At 39.9% G+C, this 17,553-nt stretch overlaps 1 protein-coding gene across 1 annotated transcript in view; it reads right to left on the bottom strand.

The window, feature by feature from the left end:
• Positions 1-1,686: 1,686 nt before the first annotated feature.
• Positions 1,687-17,553, bottom strand: part of LOC141901319 (lysosomal phospholipase A and acyltransferase-like) — a 31,666-nt gene continuing 15,799 nt past the window's right edge. Inside the window, exons 5-6 of the mRNA XM_074788482.1 lie at positions 16,979-17,209; positions 1,687-7,730 (exon numbers count right to left, since the gene is read on the bottom strand). Coding sequence (XP_074644583.1) covers positions 7,213-7,730; positions 16,979-17,209 — 749 coding nt within the window. The 3' untranslated portion in view covers positions 1,687-7,212. The remainder of the gene's footprint in view (positions 7,731-16,978; positions 17,210-17,553) is intronic.

Raw genomic sequence — 17,553 nt, 5'->3', positions numbered from 1 at the left:
CACAAGAACTACTGAAGATTCCTATGAACTACTCGGCCACTCAGTAGGCCTCACAGTTTTAGTATTTATTTCAATTTGCAAATGGACTTTTCGTGCAGTTCTGTTTTGTCTCAGTAATGAATTAATAAAGATATATAATCACTACCTGTCAAGAATTATCACTTATAAATATGAGCATAAAAGATGATAATTTGACATTATGTTGGCTGTGGGAGTGATTTATCTAATTCTTTATGAATGCAATATACAGGGATGTTTGTAAAATATAAGCTAGATGTTTAACTTCTTGAATCTTCTATCAGCTCACGTAGCCCAAGCCTACAAGTATAATAGAACGGAAGATCTGGCAAGGGAACGGCTCAGATTTAGAGTCGTTAGGTCTCAAATAAAAAAAATCCACAACTGAGTAACCGACCCCACTAAACTGTACTCCAGAACCATAAGCTCTGCCTAAAAGACAATGACAGATACATAGATTTTTTTATTTGTTGATTGCTCGTTCGTTAGTGGAATAAAACATCCATTTGTGTAACCACATTGCATACTAACTTACTTCCATGAATACTGCAACGATTTTCCAGTTTCTTTCATGTACAAATCCTGCAATTTTTCACGCTCGTTCCCGACAATCTGCTGGCGTTTGCACAGGACGAATTCCGTTTGAAAGAAATGTAGTTAATCAGCAACTTTATTCAGGGATTTCCATTCCAATTTGTTTACAAAAATTGCCACCAAAATACAAAGTAATGCTGAATCGCTTGAAATCACATTATTCGTGGTACATTGTATATACCTAATATCAAAACGCCCCACAACTATATGTTGACCAAAAAGTTTTTTTAACTAGATTTTTCGGGTAGTTTCTATCACCCTCCGTCAGTATAAAATGAATATGAAATGATTACATAGTAAGGCATGAATAACTGCACGTACCAATATGACGGGGATACAGTTCCGCAAATTTAGGTATTAGTCTGGAGCAAAGACCAGCGTTAAGCACGCAGACTTAGGGCTTTTCCTATGTTACAGCACTCATCTTGAGATGATTGCTCGTAGGTTACAGTAATTACGGTACGCAAATAATTATTGTACATGTATCGCATCTATTTTAAGGTTGACCGTGATAGTACAAAACAGATTGTGTCTTCCCGAAAGAAAAATAATTGCAGCAATTGGAAACTTTAGTATGTCTTTAAGATTTTTTACATAGACAACGTTTCATCATCCCTCTTTTGATGGTGTCATTAGGATTTTCTGCGTTTTCCCAGAAAACCCTTGCTGAATGCCGATAAACTCGCCTCTGTTGCTTATATCAATAAACAATCTCAAGTTAGCTCAGTTGTCTCGAATATTATACGGTAAGTGTAAAACTGATTGTTAAGCAAGGTGTCCAAAAAAACCAGAGATTTTGGCGAACGTTATGACCGCCGATTGGTCATCTTGATTTTCTCGATCGTTGCTGATGTGTAAAGGGTATACAAAACATGAATAAATTATGACAATACATCAAAACGTGCTGAAATTTCCACCAAAAACCTTGATTCCCGTCTGCAGATGGATTGAGAAACTCACAAGCGAGTGGAGCCAGTGGGGAGCTATGACCCAGATGGGCTACACTTAAAGTTGGCTTAAAAATAACTCTCTGAGTTTCTATATAATGTATTTATATTTGAATATTTACAACAAAATCACGACAATTCCTCCTATATCCATAATCAAAGCAAATCTTTGCCGAATTAGTCACAAAGCATAATATATTCTTGTTTACAAATGATATATGAGTATAAAATAAAAATAAATGTTCTGCTTCTTTCTTTAATATAAATACGTAAAGTTGGAATTAAAATAGTAGAGGACAAGCACAATCTAACTGCACACCGTCGTACCATTCATAAATACTAAAATCTTAAAACTTTCATATTAAAACAAACAACAGAATTCGACGTACAGTCAAACTCGCTTAATTCGGATCAGTTTAATCCAGATTTTGATCTAATCCAGATATCATTTACATTCCCAATATACCCCAGTACATATGTATGTAAATATGACGACTCATTCGAATTTCTTACAAACCGGATCAATTTCATTAGTCCCAAATGAATTCGAATTGAGCGGGTTCCACTGCCAAAAGCATCCCAATCGAATTCATCAATTATAGAGATTGAACTTAACATGAATAAAGTAGTCAACTTGACATTAATCAAGTACAACTTGTCTTACTGCGGATACTACAAAAGCAGCAACTGTTGAATTCAGTCCAAAGAGCAAGGATATTTTAGATTGATGACATCATACAATTAAATTTTTCTCTGGATTCAATTATATACATGCAATGCATTCAAATCAAACCAAGTAATATTCTTAACCGATGACTGCAAACGATTCCAGAGAAATTCAATCTACACAGATAAAATCGTGTCAAAAATTATGAAAGAAGGCCTTTTTTATGTACAAGTTTTATGAAGCTAATATACCAGTTTGGTACCGGTTTTAAAGTCAATTTTCAGTACACATGGAAGTTAGATATGGATTTGCATAGCAATAGCAAGCTTATGTACATGTAAATATAGACAAACAGTTAATACAGTCAGTCGTATTGCTGACATTTGTTTGCTAAAAACTGATAGATGGCAAATGAGCACGAAGTACCCCGGCTCCTCTCTGACAATTGCATAAAACAAATCAAGAAAAACTACACAACATAAAACAACCAATAAATGAGATGAGAAATGATATTAAAACTATGCATTACAGTTCATATATTAAATGGTCAGAATATGTAAGACAAACAAAAAGGAATTTGGGTTGACTAACGTTAACCAGTGTTTAAATACCATAACACTTCCGTTAAAAAAAATCAATCTTTTAGTGAAAATAAATTAATCAATCAATCAATCAATCAATCAACCAATCAATCAGTACAAGTCAGCTTTGTACAAACTCCAGTACCATTTCCCTGTCAATTCTTACAGTACAGTAGTACAGATTATTTGTGGTTCATAGTATACAAAATCTGAAATAATACAATGATTAATTCCCATCAAATACAATGATTAATTCCCATCAAGATTGCACTAAGAACTAGAAACTGTTCATAAATTCTGAATGATGATTTCACCTGTAAATCATATGGGGCTAGTATTACAGACTGGTATTACCTTTAACCCAGGGGCTAACTTAATTCATTTTCAATTGAGTTAGCCCCTGGGTTAAAGGTGATACCGGTCTGTAAAAACGGGCCCAGAATATTAGACGATTTTAAAAGATGATTGCTATCATTACAACTTATTCTGGTAAATGAAGTTCGTATTACATTCCAAATTCAGCATTCTATAAAAGTTTTAAGCAGGAACTATACTTGATCTTGCTGATTGCTGTACAATAAATATTTCAAATTTGAAAAGCTCAAAGTTGTTGTTGTCTACAGAATAGCAAAAGTCATTGCATGAAATAGCTTTTTGTCCCCGCACCAACCAGCCGTAAAGGCGGACATAGGTTGAAACTGGTCACAATGAGTGATAGTTAACCCATTTGCACTCAAGCCGCCCGCATCCGCTCTGCCCATTACTCCTAAAGCCGCACGAATCCGCCTGGCACTTTTTTCGTATGCTGCACGAAAACGATTATAGTGGGATTCGAACCAATAGCTTACGATAAACTAAACATCTAAGTCCTCGAAATACCAAACAGAAATCAACATCCATCTATTTCAATTTCTCAAGTATTTCGAGTTTGAATATGACACGTCTGAGCGCTCGATACAAATCCAAGGTTGGATGAATTTCGGGGGGCCGAAAGGACACGATTTTGGTGGCCCACCTCATCAGATCTTACATTACCTGGTACATGAAAGCCTTTACTATTAACTACAAAATAACACTAACTAGTAATGCGTGGAAACTAACAGCAAATGAGCTATTCAGTATCGTGATGAACTTAGATTTTACCTTGCATTTTCTGAGGAGTAATTAACACCACATAGTGCAATTGCTGAGTGCTAATGGTTTAACAACCAGTCTCGATCAGTCAATGCTGTTGCAGAAAATAGAACATGTGCAATACGTAATGCATTCATAAGAGCACGGAGGTCAATGGCTTTTCAAAACACGATTGTTGCAAGGCCGACCTATGCCAAGATAAAACACCAAGGCCAAATTTAACCCAATCCTATGGAGACAATCTGTAAAATGATAACTACTATCTGAATCATATCTTTTGCTTATCTGAGATAACAGCTGGTTACCAACTGCCTTTAATCAACATGAATTGAAGCCAAATTCTAGTGCAATTTTAGATTACCAGAATAAATATCAGATTTGCTTATCTATAGAAAATGAGTCCAGTACAGACTCATTTTCTTTAGATAAAAACTGATTTTAACAGATAAAAATTCATGAAAATTCAATACAAACAAAATCTGAATAAAATAGTACTAGAATTGAATTTTAGATTTAGATTCTTCAAAAATAAAAGAACGTGGAAAATCAACCATCGACCAAAATCAAGAAATTGATATCATGGTAGACAAATTTACAGTAATTACAGTAGACTCCGCCTAAACATGGTACTGGTCTGTCAGGTTATCATTTCAATACGTAAAATAAAAATAAGATTTCCATTGCTACTGTTTTTCAATACATAAATATCGCCTGGTATGGCACTATTTGATTATCTGCATTATCCAATAAACTTTTGATTTCATTTCTGTCCATTCTGCGCCAAAACTGGTAAACCATAATGGCTCTTCACCTGTATTACACTGTATACTGTACTGTCGATCTTCTATAGCTGTTGGCAATTCATATTAGGCCCTATGTTCTACAACTACTGCACACTCATGACCATAAATGACCATAATGAGTGTACTGAGAATGAGGAAAGTGTTGCGGAATTAAAAAGAGAAATGCAAAGTGTCAAGTCTATTGAAGGACTTGTGTCAGGTATATGAAACGAATAAGGAAGCAAACCCTTGGTGGTTCGCTAGTCTGATTGTGTGAATAAGTTACCGGTAATGCTATACTCAATAATTCCCTATTCTTATCCAATGATTTTCGTAGTCCTACAAACCAGTAACAACCTAATTCAGTAGACAAAATTGAAAAATCCAACTGTACTGGTTTAACCGGAGTCTACTGTACATTTATACAAACGTTGACAAATCATACCTGCTTAAAATTGTTTCTAATAATGTTATAAAGGTGAACTAAATTTTTGACATAAAACTTTAAAAATTCGGACAAAAGAAAAATTTTGCTGTCCAAAATTTCAAGTTTCAGTTAAGTTCTGTGATGCGATCTACAGGCAGAAATAACATGAACACAAGGTTTAAGACTAGTACCAGGCTGGAAATATCAAGTTCCCTGCTGGCATAACAAATTAAAAGACTGGGTTTTTAAACAATCGTTTTAACGTAAGAAGATATGTCATTCAATTCTCACTTATTTACCCACAAGGTTTAAAACTTTTACACTAGGATGACTTTGATATCCCTTCAGTTCGTAAATATAGGCTTATCTGGGATTACAGAAAAGGGATCTTTAACGATTAAACTAATACTTGTATAAAAATTATTGAGTGAAAATATTTAAAGATAGGTTAAAGATCTTTACCACGAGCGTAACTTTAATACCCATACTCTGTTTTTAAGATAAGAGACCTGCCGGAATAACATCGGATGGAAGATTCTGCTTACCCAACCTGAATGAACTTGCAGATAAGCACCTGGCTAAAAAACTGATTGTTGCTATTTAACATTGTCTCGCATAGAAAGAATTTCATTACTTGGAGCATGGATCCGGTTCCAGGGATTCTGCAAAAATCATCAAATTAAAAAGAATAATTTTTTCTTAGTCCTCCTTTGTGCCTTAATCATAATTTGCCCCAAAAAATCTTTTTATTCCTTTTGTTAATCTCGTTTTACAATATAGTGAAATGCATTAAGTTATGTTTATCTAAATTTTCAACGATTTGCATTAACCATCATTTGAATCGAATTCATCACAACTTTGACTCCTCTTTCATGTATTTTTTGCAGGCTTTCTAAGGTTTTATGCGTAAAATAATCAATTAAAAAAAGGGTTCTATTTGTATTTTTTCCTGTTCACTTCCATTTCAAAATGCTTATCATAAAAAAGAATGTTTTTTATTTTTTAATTTTTCCCCTTCAGCCTCCCATTTTTTCTTGAAAAAATCTGTGCTCCAAGTAATCAAAAAAGGGCTTATATTTATCGGACTCAAGTGAGTCTGAGGTAAGATAAACAGAATCTACAACAGTTAAAGACTTCTTAAGTTAGATCTTTTTAGAATATTTGTCCAACTTTAGTGAAAATCCCATTTAGAATATCCAACATAAAGTAAGTCTAGAAAATGGCCCAAAACATATAATGCAGACTTAAGGAAGCACCATAAAATCTTGTCTTAGTTTGCCATCAGTGCAGAAAGTTTAGTCATGAGGTGCCGACATCTGTACACAAATATCACTGGTGGAATCACATGAATACATACATATATCGAATGGTTGACCTGGTTAAAATATGGAACAATATGTCACATTTTAAAAATATATTATCAATCACGAGAGCCAGTCACGGCCCAGTTTTAGGTAAAATCAAATCATACAGAAGAATAGTAGAACTTAAGTTGACAAATATTGAATTAAGAAAAAATATTTGGCCTAAAAAGTATCAACATTCTGAAAATTGAAAATATTGAGCATCCCAGATTAGCTGATTTTGATTTTACTACCTGAAATCACGACTCAGGAACCAGGCCTTCATTGGTTTCAAAACTGACATAAACCGGTCAATAGTTATACAGTAGAATCCGCTTAATTCGGATCATTCGGGACCAACAAAATACCTCCAGTTTAGGGGAAATCCTGATCCAAAGTAATTTTCTTGTATACTAGTGAACAAATGGAACTGCGAATATTGGCCAAAATCCAAATGTAGCCGATGTAGATTAAGCAGATTTGACGGTATATTAGAACCAAGATGAGTTAAAAAATGGGTGATTTTATTTGTTAAGTCTTGAGTCTCCAACCAGGGATCGCTATAAACAGATACGAAACTCATACACCAGATACAATTAGAAATTTAGTGGATTTAGCCCTTTTGAAGAGAAATTTGACCTCCTTTAGAATTCTGGAGACAACCACGCAATTTGTAGAAATATTATGGTTCAAGTTTAATATAACCACCATCATCATTATCATAAACCGGTCAAAACTTTTTTGATATAAGCTATAATAGCTGGAACTTTCAACATTTTCATATGTTCGGCATTTGGGAATACTTGATGATACACAGGATATTTTTGTTTTCCGCGCCATAGTAAACAACCCAGCAAACTTCTCATATTCACAGTACCGTCTCCGTCATCTGGAATCATGTATGGCTGTTTATCAGGCCACATTCCTGTTGTATAACGGAATTGGCCCGGGGTTTTTAATCCGTTGCCGTGAATACAGTGAACTTCGACACCAGGTGGCGTCAGATCATGTATAAGATTCATCGTGTCTTTTCTCATTTCCCAGCCAGTCTTGAAATTCAAATCTGTGAAGAATTGTTCGTAGTCGTGTACGGTGTAATTTCTATGCGGCGTGAAAACGAGAATTTCATCCTTCTTCCAGAATTTAGTGCTCGGTAACATCCACGCCGTGCTAGACATGGTTCGCTGCTGGGTACGCGCTACTAGAGGATTTACCACGAAAACTCCCAAATTATCACCTACAAAAAGGAAAAGACTCCCATAAGTAAGACATTCATACATAAAGGGGTCATCTATCAGCCCTACGTCCCACCAGGGATTCAAACTCATTGGCACTCTGACCCTTCACAGAACGAAAGCATGCTTAATCAACAATGCAAATAACTAATTTCCTAGTTATGTAACACCCTGGTAGTTCAATTTTTGAACTAACTTTAAGATGAAATAAAAGCCCATGGGCAAAGTCTGGTTTACGTCCAAAATCTAATGTCCACGCCCAAGGAAAACTATTCTTTATATGGAAAAAAATATTTTTCACCATATGAAAAATAATTGTAATAACATTCATGATATCACCAATCAAAGGGTGTCTAAATAATGAATGTCCAATGTATGGCTGCGGAAGCTACCATACCGGTACCGTAAAAAATCTGTGTATGTAAGTAGATCGTTTTAAATCCTGGATTATACCACTAAAATATCCAGATCTCGCCATATACCTATAATTTGCTGCTTAGTATTTTCAGTCACAAGTAATAACAATTTATTACATATTCTACATAACTGAAAACACGGCGCAAGCTTCAATAATAAGGTTTTCCATGGAAGTAGCAGAAAATCCGAAATTCATTTAAAATTAGAGACTATACAGTGAGCAAGAGACAGTAAATGTCGATTTTCAATGCCATCAAATTTGAGCTAGAAGTTAAATACTAAATTCGGCTAAGAATTATCCAAACATTTTTCATCCTCTGTTATGCTCTGAACCCAACAAGGGGTTGACAGTACCACTGCTTTTTTTTCCACACATATTAAAATAACGGATTTTTATGTACCCTTATGGTATATGGTAAATAAATTGCCCATGGGCAAAGTGTGGTTTACTTTGAAAGCTAGAGGTTGTTTGGGGTAAGGGCATTGCTTGAAAAATCTTTTTAATTTGTGACTTCAAAGTTCTATATTGTATTTCATCTTTCTCAAAGAATTATTTTGTAGTCAAATAAGACCAAAAATATACATTTTGTAGGGTACAGGTAGGCGCGGCAGGGAAACTATTTTATATTTTCAAAGAAATATTTTTCACAATATGAAAAAATATTCAAATAAAATTCATATGATGTCACATATCAGAGGGTGGCTGAATATTTAGTCTTGGAAACTTCTTCCAACGTATGGCCGCGGAATCTAAACCGGCGCAGTAAGAAATCGGCGTATTAGATCGTATTAGACAGTCTATTATAGCACTCCGCGCGCACGTGGAGGCCTTGTGTCAGTGAATGTTCGCTTGCACTTCAGTGTCAATCAAATCAATCACCGGTAATTAAAATTTGAAATTTGCTCGTATACGGCACCTAGTCCAATGAAACGTTCGCCATTCTATGGCTTTACCATAATTATTTTAGTAGCGCCGGAATTCCCATCCCAAAAACATATATATATCCCATATCCCATAAACAGCCAATCACATTTGCTCGTAGAGACAACGCCCCCCAATCGAGGTCATTGCAATTTTATACGCGAGAGCTAAGAATTTTCCCGCCAAAAACAGTTTATCGTAGAATTTTAACAAAGTTGACCATGTACATCGGCGGAGGTTCGTCATGTCTTCAATCGATTATACGTCGTTTAACCTGAGAACCAATGAAACAAATGCTCATATAAAACTAGGGGTCCAGGGACACCATGCCCACTTGGGAAATGGTTTCAAATGCTCAACAATCTAACAATTTCAATATTCAATGCCCCCTGGTGACCATTTACAAAAACCAACGACCTTGAAACTCACCAAAATCATAGAACATGTCAGCAGCTACGATTTTGTAATTGATTGTGATAACAAAATATGCCTCGTTACCAATTTAATATGGAAATACTAAGTCATTCTACTATTCAACGCCCCCTGGTGACCATATTCAAAACCCAATGACCTCGAAACTCACCACAATCATAGAACATGTCATGAACTACAACTTTGCAATTGATCATGGTAACAAAATATGCCTAGGTACCAATATAATAATGAAATACTAAGTTATTCTACTATTCAACGCCCCCTGGTGACCATATAGAAAAACTAATGTCCTTAAAACTCACAACAATCATAGATGATGTCATGAGCTACAACTTTCCAATTGATTGTGGTTACAAAATATGCATAGGTACGAATATAATAAAGAAATGCTAAGATATTGTATTATTCAACGCCCCCTGGTGGCCATATACGAAATCCAATTACCTTGAAACTCACCACAATCATAGAGCACGTTATGAGCTACAACTTTCTAATTGATTGTGGTAGCAAAATACGCTTAGGTATCAATATAATGTGGAAAAACTTTTTCCCACTTACGAATGAGTACTGTCAACACCAAGATGGCCGCCAATTGCGTCATAATTGGCTGATGAAAAATACCTGTCTGAGGTATAAAACATCCCTTTCCAAAGAATACCCATCACAAATTGCAATGAGAAATGGTAAACCAGTAGGAAGCTACAGGACTCAGAATTCGGGCAAAAATTACAATTTTTTTCAAAAATTGGTATTTACGAGGAATACTTACCTGGGAAAATACACTATAGCCATATTGCTTTTGGCTAGGCAGATAACGCCCGAATCGACTTTTGGTAGGGGCGCCGTAACATAGCGCCATCTGGCGAGACGCCATCATCTTTTTGCGCCAATAATCCCTCAATCGCCTGGGGGACGGCTGGGTGGGAATACCCGTGTATTTTCCCAGGTAAGTATTCCTCGTAAATACCAATTTTTGAACAAAATTGTAATATTTACTTCGAATACATTCCCTGGGAAAATACACTATAGCCAGAATCCCAAAGAATGGAGGAGGGAGGCGACCAAAAGTCGATTTAAATTCTCTACACTTACACTCACCGTAAAACTCTCTGCAGAAAACCGCAACAAACCCCAGGTGAGCCAGTGGAAAACCAAAAATCAGGGAGCTACCGTGCTGCCTCCTTTTCAGTTCCTAACTGTACTGGTAGATAATAACATGCCTATTATGACCCTGTTACGTTTGAGTCGAAAAAAGGAAATCAAACAACCCGGTGTCAACTGACTCCCGGATACCTTAGTAAGGCACTGACTGCCATTACCTCGATATTAACCTAAACCAGTAGGCAAAAAACTTAAACTCTAGACGCAGCCTTGCCCAGGCTATATAAATGAAATCATGATTCATGTCTAAACTTAATACCTATAACAAAAGGGACCCTTACCACTAACTGTCTTAAGGTAACATAGGCCCTGTAAAAGATGCCCACAACTTATATACATCAACTTTCTTATAGCTGAATACAGAAGAAACCCTTTAATCCCCAGGACCGGGTTTAAAAAGGTCTAACTGGGCCCAATGTTTTTTGGGTTTTTGTACGCTTATTCGCTGTGCAGTAACAATTGGACCCAACGTGGACAGTGAGCCAAACTGTCCAGAGACGTCCTTCAAATAAAATGACGAGAAGGTAGGAGACGTCCAGAAGGCTGACCGACAAACCTGTTCCAAGGAAGCCCCCGTGAATAATGACCAGGATGTGGCTAATGCCCTCACCTGATGAGAATGTATCCCGAGCGGAGCCTGGGCCCCCTGAGAATGCAGAGTTTCTTTAATTAAAGATACAATCCATCTAGCGATTGTGTCCCTTGAGATATCTCTCTTATCCCCTTGTCGGAGAGGAATAAAGAGCCTCTCCCTATCTTGTCTGTGGGGAAGTGTCCTCTCTAGGTACTCCTTTAAAGCTCTTACTGGACAGAGCGACGTATCAGGAAGATCGTGAGATACCCTATGCGTCAAAGCCTCGATCTTCCAAGATCTGGCTGCTACGGAAGCCTTTTGATTCTTGGCAATAAAACTAAGACCAGGCCGTAAAATGACAAACCTATCTTGTGGACCAAAGGAAATATGACCCGGACGCATCGATAAAGCATGAACCTCCGAACGCCTCGCGGCCATCGCTAAGAACAGTAAGAACACCGTTTTCTTAGATAAGTCTGACAGGGTAGTATTGCGGATAGGCTCGAAGGGAGTGATCATAAGTGCTCTAAGAACCACTGTTAAGTCCCATGGCGGGATATCTGAAACCTGTTTGGGTCTCTTAACCCCAAAACCTGATATTAATTGAGCTATTTTCACATCCTCCGTCACTACAGGAACGCCCGCTGAACGAAAAGTATGCCCTATTGCTGATCTGTAGCCTTTAATGGTTATAACCTGTCTATTCTTCTCTCCGAACAGGAAAAAATCTATTAACTCTGACACAGAGGGGTGGAGAGAATCCACCGCTCTCCTATTACACCAATCGGAGTAACATTCCCATTTGGAATCGTACAATGCTCCGGTAGAGGGATGTTTGGATTCCACGATAAATCTGGCTGCCCCCGAAGAAATTCCTTGATTTGAAAGCTGTCGCTTGACAATGGCCAGGCGTGTAGATTCAATTGGAATTGATTTGGGTGTAACTTGAACCGTCCCTGGGACAGTAACCCGGGGTAATTGGGCAGAGTGCGAGGGAAGTCCACCAGTAGATGCAGGAGTCTGACGAACCATGTCTGAGTCGGCCAACAGGGAGCCACTAAGACCACTTGACAGTTGACTGCCCCCTCTATCTTCTCCAACACTCGATTGAGTAGGGGAGTGGGGGGAAAGGCATAAGCCAGCAGGTTGTCCCAACTCAGAGATAGAGCGTCCACCCCCCACGCCAAGTCGTCTTGAAATGGGGACACAAACACCGGACACCTCGTGTTGAAGCGAGTGGCAAATAGGTCCACGTTCGGACTTCCCATCAGGGCCCGGACTTGATTGGCTACCCTGACTGCCAATGTCCACTCGGTGGCTACTGGCTTGTCTTGGCGAGACAGAGCGTCGGCCACCACATTCAGGCTGCCCGCCAGGTGGGAAACCGAAAGAATCATCCCTTGAGCCTGGACCCAGGTCAGAATCTGAGCTGCTAAGTTGGATAATTTTGGGGACCTGGTCCCCCCCTGGTTGAGCAAATAAGCCTTTACTGTGGAGTTGTCCGTTGACAGCCACACATGATGACCCCCTAACCTCTTTTTGAAGTGTTTGAAGGCCTTTTGAACCGCTAACAGTTCCAGGTGATTTATGTGGAGATGAGCCTCTGCTCGAGACCAGTTCCCGGCTTTCTGAAAACCTTCTACATGCGCTCCCCAGCCCTGATGGCTGGCATCCGTGAATAGATGAATCGGGGCCTTCAAAGGCGCTAGGGAGGTGCCTCTTGTCAAGTTCTGCGCGAGAGTCCACCACTCGAGGTCGGGGATTAGGTTCACCGGTGGTACCGGCAATAAGGTATCCCACTCTTCCCCTACCGATCTCCAAGCTTGCTTCCAGAATCTTTGAAGAGAACGGCTGTGTAAACGACCGAGCGAAACTACGAGTGCAACGGAACTCATCTGGCCCAAAACCTGGGACCAGGACCGAGCCGATCTGGGCGCCCCCGTCAGGAGACCGAGAACTGCCTCCCTCAGCTTCTGAACTCTGGCCTGTGCTGGTCTGACTATACCTTGGTACGTGAACCTTTGAGAGGGGGTCAACTGGGACTTCTCTAAATTCACTATGAAACCTAATTGACGGATCAATGCCAGTGTCTTGTCTAAGGCTTCCTTGCACTCTGCTTTCGAATTTGCCACAACCAGCCAATCGTCCAGGTAACAGAAAATGCGAACTCCCTTCGACTGAAGGTGTTTCTGAACCCTTTTGACAAGTTTGGTGTAGACCCAAGGGGCTGAACTCAGGCCGAAGGGCAGAGACCGAAATTGGTGTGTTCTTCCCCTCCAATGAACTCTTAAATACTCTCTTGAGTTCCTGTGTATTGGTACTTGTAGGTATGCATCCCTCAGATCTATGGATGCTGCCCATTGGCCTGGCTCCAGCCCCTGAATCACCTCCTTGGGTGTTGTTAGCTTGAATTTTGGAGCTATGATACAACGATTTAGAGCTGACAGATCTATTACCGTCCTTAAGCCCCCAGATGATTTTGGGACGGTGAAAATTCTTGAATACCATCCCGGGGATCCTAGAGGGATTTCTTCCAGCGATCTTTTTAAAATCATCTCGTTGATCGCTGGCATAACGTGGGACTCCTGCCCCCACTTCGGCCTCAATTCCACCGGCTGATGAGATAGATGCGGTTTGTGAACGAATTTCAGTCGGTATCCTTTGGAAACGATCTTTGTAGCCCAAGTGTCGCCAAATTTTTCTAGCCATCTTCAACGGGTAACTGTGTTGGCGCGGCCACGAAAGGGTCGATTGAAGCCCCTACGTAATCTAGCCCTACCCCTTTGGGGATTGTCACTGTAAGAACTTTGAGAATAACTGACATAGTTCAAATTGTTATTGTTGTCGCTTTGAGCTCCCTTGGAGCTTGTCCAACCCGCTTTTTTGTAGCTTAATTTGCTGTTGACTTGAGATTGATTGTATCCGGGCTGATTTGCCGGTGAGTTTCTGTAGGTAGAGTTGCCGGGGTAATAACTAGGCTTTTTTGATGTCTTCTATGACTGCCTACCGGCCTTAGCCTGAGATTCTCTTGGTGGCCTCCGCATCGGCGGATGCGCAGCATCCAGAGAAAACTCGTGAGGAATTGCCCAGCGGTGCTCTGTATAGAGCTACTTTCACCGGGTCTGGAAGTTTGGAGTCGGCCAACAAGCTATACCTATTGATCAAGGCTAGGTTAGCCTGGATCCTTATACCCAAAGGTACTTGGTGACACAACGCCTTGGCCATAGACTGTAGAATTCTCTCTATGGTCACCACGTGTTCGGACATTGTCCCTGGATCCGGATTATCCTGGACTAGTTGAGACTTTACTTTTTCTAACTCGCCGTGCATGGCAACCAGTGAAATGTCTTGGAAAGACGCGATTTGACAAATGCTACGAGCTAATTGGTTCAACGCTCCCATTGCTTGTTTTGGTAAAGTGTAGGAGGGCGGTGGTTTTTTGGGTAGTCCTATCGTGGTTGACCCATCGGAGTCTAACTCAAAGTGTGGTTTGAATCCGGGATCATCAGCACCTGATGTGGCGTAATAATAAGTCTTGTACCCCGATATGGGAGGATATAACGGAGAGAAAAATTTTGAATCCTTCATGCCTGCCTCTAATGGAGGATAAGACCAAGTATTGTCTGTACGCTTACCACCCCACAGTGTCGTGTACAAAGTCTCACGCCATTCTTCTCTATATGCAGAATGTGGTGCTAAAACTAACTCTTCGGTGTCATCGGATGGACCGAAGATTTTGGCGGCCGACCCTCTAGGCTGGGTTGTTTTAGGTTTGGCCTTGGTACCTCCGTACCGGGAGAAAACTTCTTTACTAAGTCCTTGAATGGAATGTCTCCCATCTCTTCCATTGTGGATGGTGACGGAGAGCACGATCTGTGCATGTCTCCGTCCCTGGATAGACCAGGTTCTTCTGGATCATGAGATTTTTCCTCGTCAGAAAAATCGTTGACCTCATCCAACACCAACCCATCTGTTGGGTTGCAGGACAGCCCTGTTGGCACTGATGGAGGCTTGGGGCCCGGGGTTTCCTTACCTTTTAGTTGTTCCTTAAGGGAAGCGATCTCCTGCGAGAATATCGCTAGCATATTCTTGATGTCACTAGAGTCAGACGGCTTATCAGCCAGTGATCTAGAACGTGAGCGACGACGTTGTTGCTTATGAGCACGCTTGTGCCTACGCCTGGTAGGTGACGGAGAATAGGTTCGACTTACTCTAGAACGGGACCTAGAACGAGACCTTGACCCAGAGCTGGGGTCAGACGGTGAACGACGTCGTTTTTTATTAGAGCGCTGGTGCCTACGCCTAGTAGGAGACGAAGAGTCGGACCGACTAAATCTCGATCGGGACCTGGACCTAGACACGAATCGTCCCGGATCATTGCCCTGTTTCCGAGTATCCGGGCATTCAGGTGTATCAACCTTGCCCGATGAGGACGCTGGGGTCTTAGAAGGTGTATCAACCTTACCCAAACGTTTAAATCTCGGTCCCCTAGAGGAACTGGAGACGTCGTGATCCGACATGTTAAACCCTAAAATAAGCTGAAAATGAAGGGTTAATTATTGATACGATTTTTAGTACAGATAATTAATTTTCGTGAATGATGAGACGGAAATCAATTACGTTGAATGATAATTATTAAATATATAAGGCGGGAGGAGCCGCTTAGAAAACAGCACGGCGCTCCCGCGAAACCGGAAGTAGAAAACCGGTGGCAAAATGTTGAAATGCGCATAAATTAAAAACGATCTCACCCGAAGTTCGACTTCTATTCCAAGATCAATCACTCTTATGTCTGTTTCTTATATCAATTAGAACGGATGTCCGATCCAACACGAAGAATTTTAACCGATTTACGAGCACTGCCGAAACACGTTCTCTAGAGAACAAGCGCCAAGCAAAAAGATGGTGGCGTCTCGCCAGATGGCGCTAAGTTACGGCGCCCCTACCAAAAGTCGATTCGGGCGTTATCTGCCTAGCCAAAAGCAATATGGCTATAGTGTATTTTCCCAGGGAATGTATTCGAAGTAAATATTAACATTTTTGGGCACTAAAAAGGTCATAGGACGGCCATCTTGAGTCCGACTGACCCAACTTTTGTTTCGTTGATGGGCCCTGGGGGGATTCATATATATCCGAAAGATCAAGGTAATTGATCGAAGCGTCTTCAAAATTTCCCTCAAAAAGTTCAAAAATGTGTAAAAAGTGCTGATTTTGGCGAACAACAATGGCTGCCAGTCAGCCACCTTGATTCTGACAGGGCCAGTTTTTGGGCTGAAGATGTTGTTTCTAGGGTAGATACACGTGTAACCCAAATATCAAGACGTTACCTTGAAGCGTCTTCAAAACTTCCCAAAATAACTGGATTCCGTCTACGGACGGACGGACGGACGAAAAGTGAACGCAATAGCCCGCTGGGACTTAAGTCCCAAGTGGGCTAAAAACGTACCGCGATTTTACATGAAATTGGCTCAATGCCAACTTCATATCGCTAACAAAGGTAAACCAAAAATAAAGGAAACTTCTAGCACCCCAGTCACAAGCATTGCTCACCCACACTACGTTATCCTGGAACACTACCTTACCTTATCCTGGAACCTAAACCATTCACTCACATCAAATAACGACTTGGAAACCATAGTCAAAAACACTTAAATCACTCACTCACCCTGCTCTACAACCTATCATCTCAGAGGCCTACCATATGAACACCTAAGACAAATATTAACAACTACTCTACTAACCTGACGCCATTAATCTGACTAATTTTGAAGCACCACCCCATGGTCCAGCCAGTGTAATCATTGTTTTGACATATTTATCTTTCCATGCTTGATTGACTATTTTGTTCAGGAAGTACAGCGCAACGATATTACCCATACTGTGGGGTATTATCACTACCTTCTTATTGCCATTCATTGCGTAAGTTTCTTCGATTAGTTTTTTCAGTTGAATAAAATAGTCGCTCATTTCATCTGAAAAAAAAAAAACAAAATTACGAATTTTACGTACAATGTGAAGTGGGACAGCGTGGGAATCTGGAGCCAGTCCTCTTTATCTACTTCTAAATATACGATACTTGGTAACCTCAATTGGACATGATAGCAGTCTTTTTACAGCATAGGCTATACTGCCAACCACATCAGCAGTTGCTCCTTGTTCAGATGTATTTAGTTTATGCATCATCGACATCTATAAGATTATCACAAATTTTTTTGCGATTTTGAAATAGGGAAGATTTTCCCTCTTACTTATTTTATTGATTGATTCAAGTTGTTTCATAGTTACAAACCAACCTCACCTGTCAGAAATGAAGCAG

Source organism: Tubulanus polymorphus, chromosome 3 (genome assembly GCF_964204645.1).
Source record: "Tubulanus polymorphus chromosome 3, tnTubPoly1.2, whole genome shotgun sequence".
Taxonomy (NCBI): Eukaryota; Metazoa; Nemertea; class Palaeonemertea; order Tubulaniformes; family Tubulanidae; genus Tubulanus; species Tubulanus polymorphus.
This window is presented reverse-complemented; position numbering and strand designations above follow the sequence as displayed.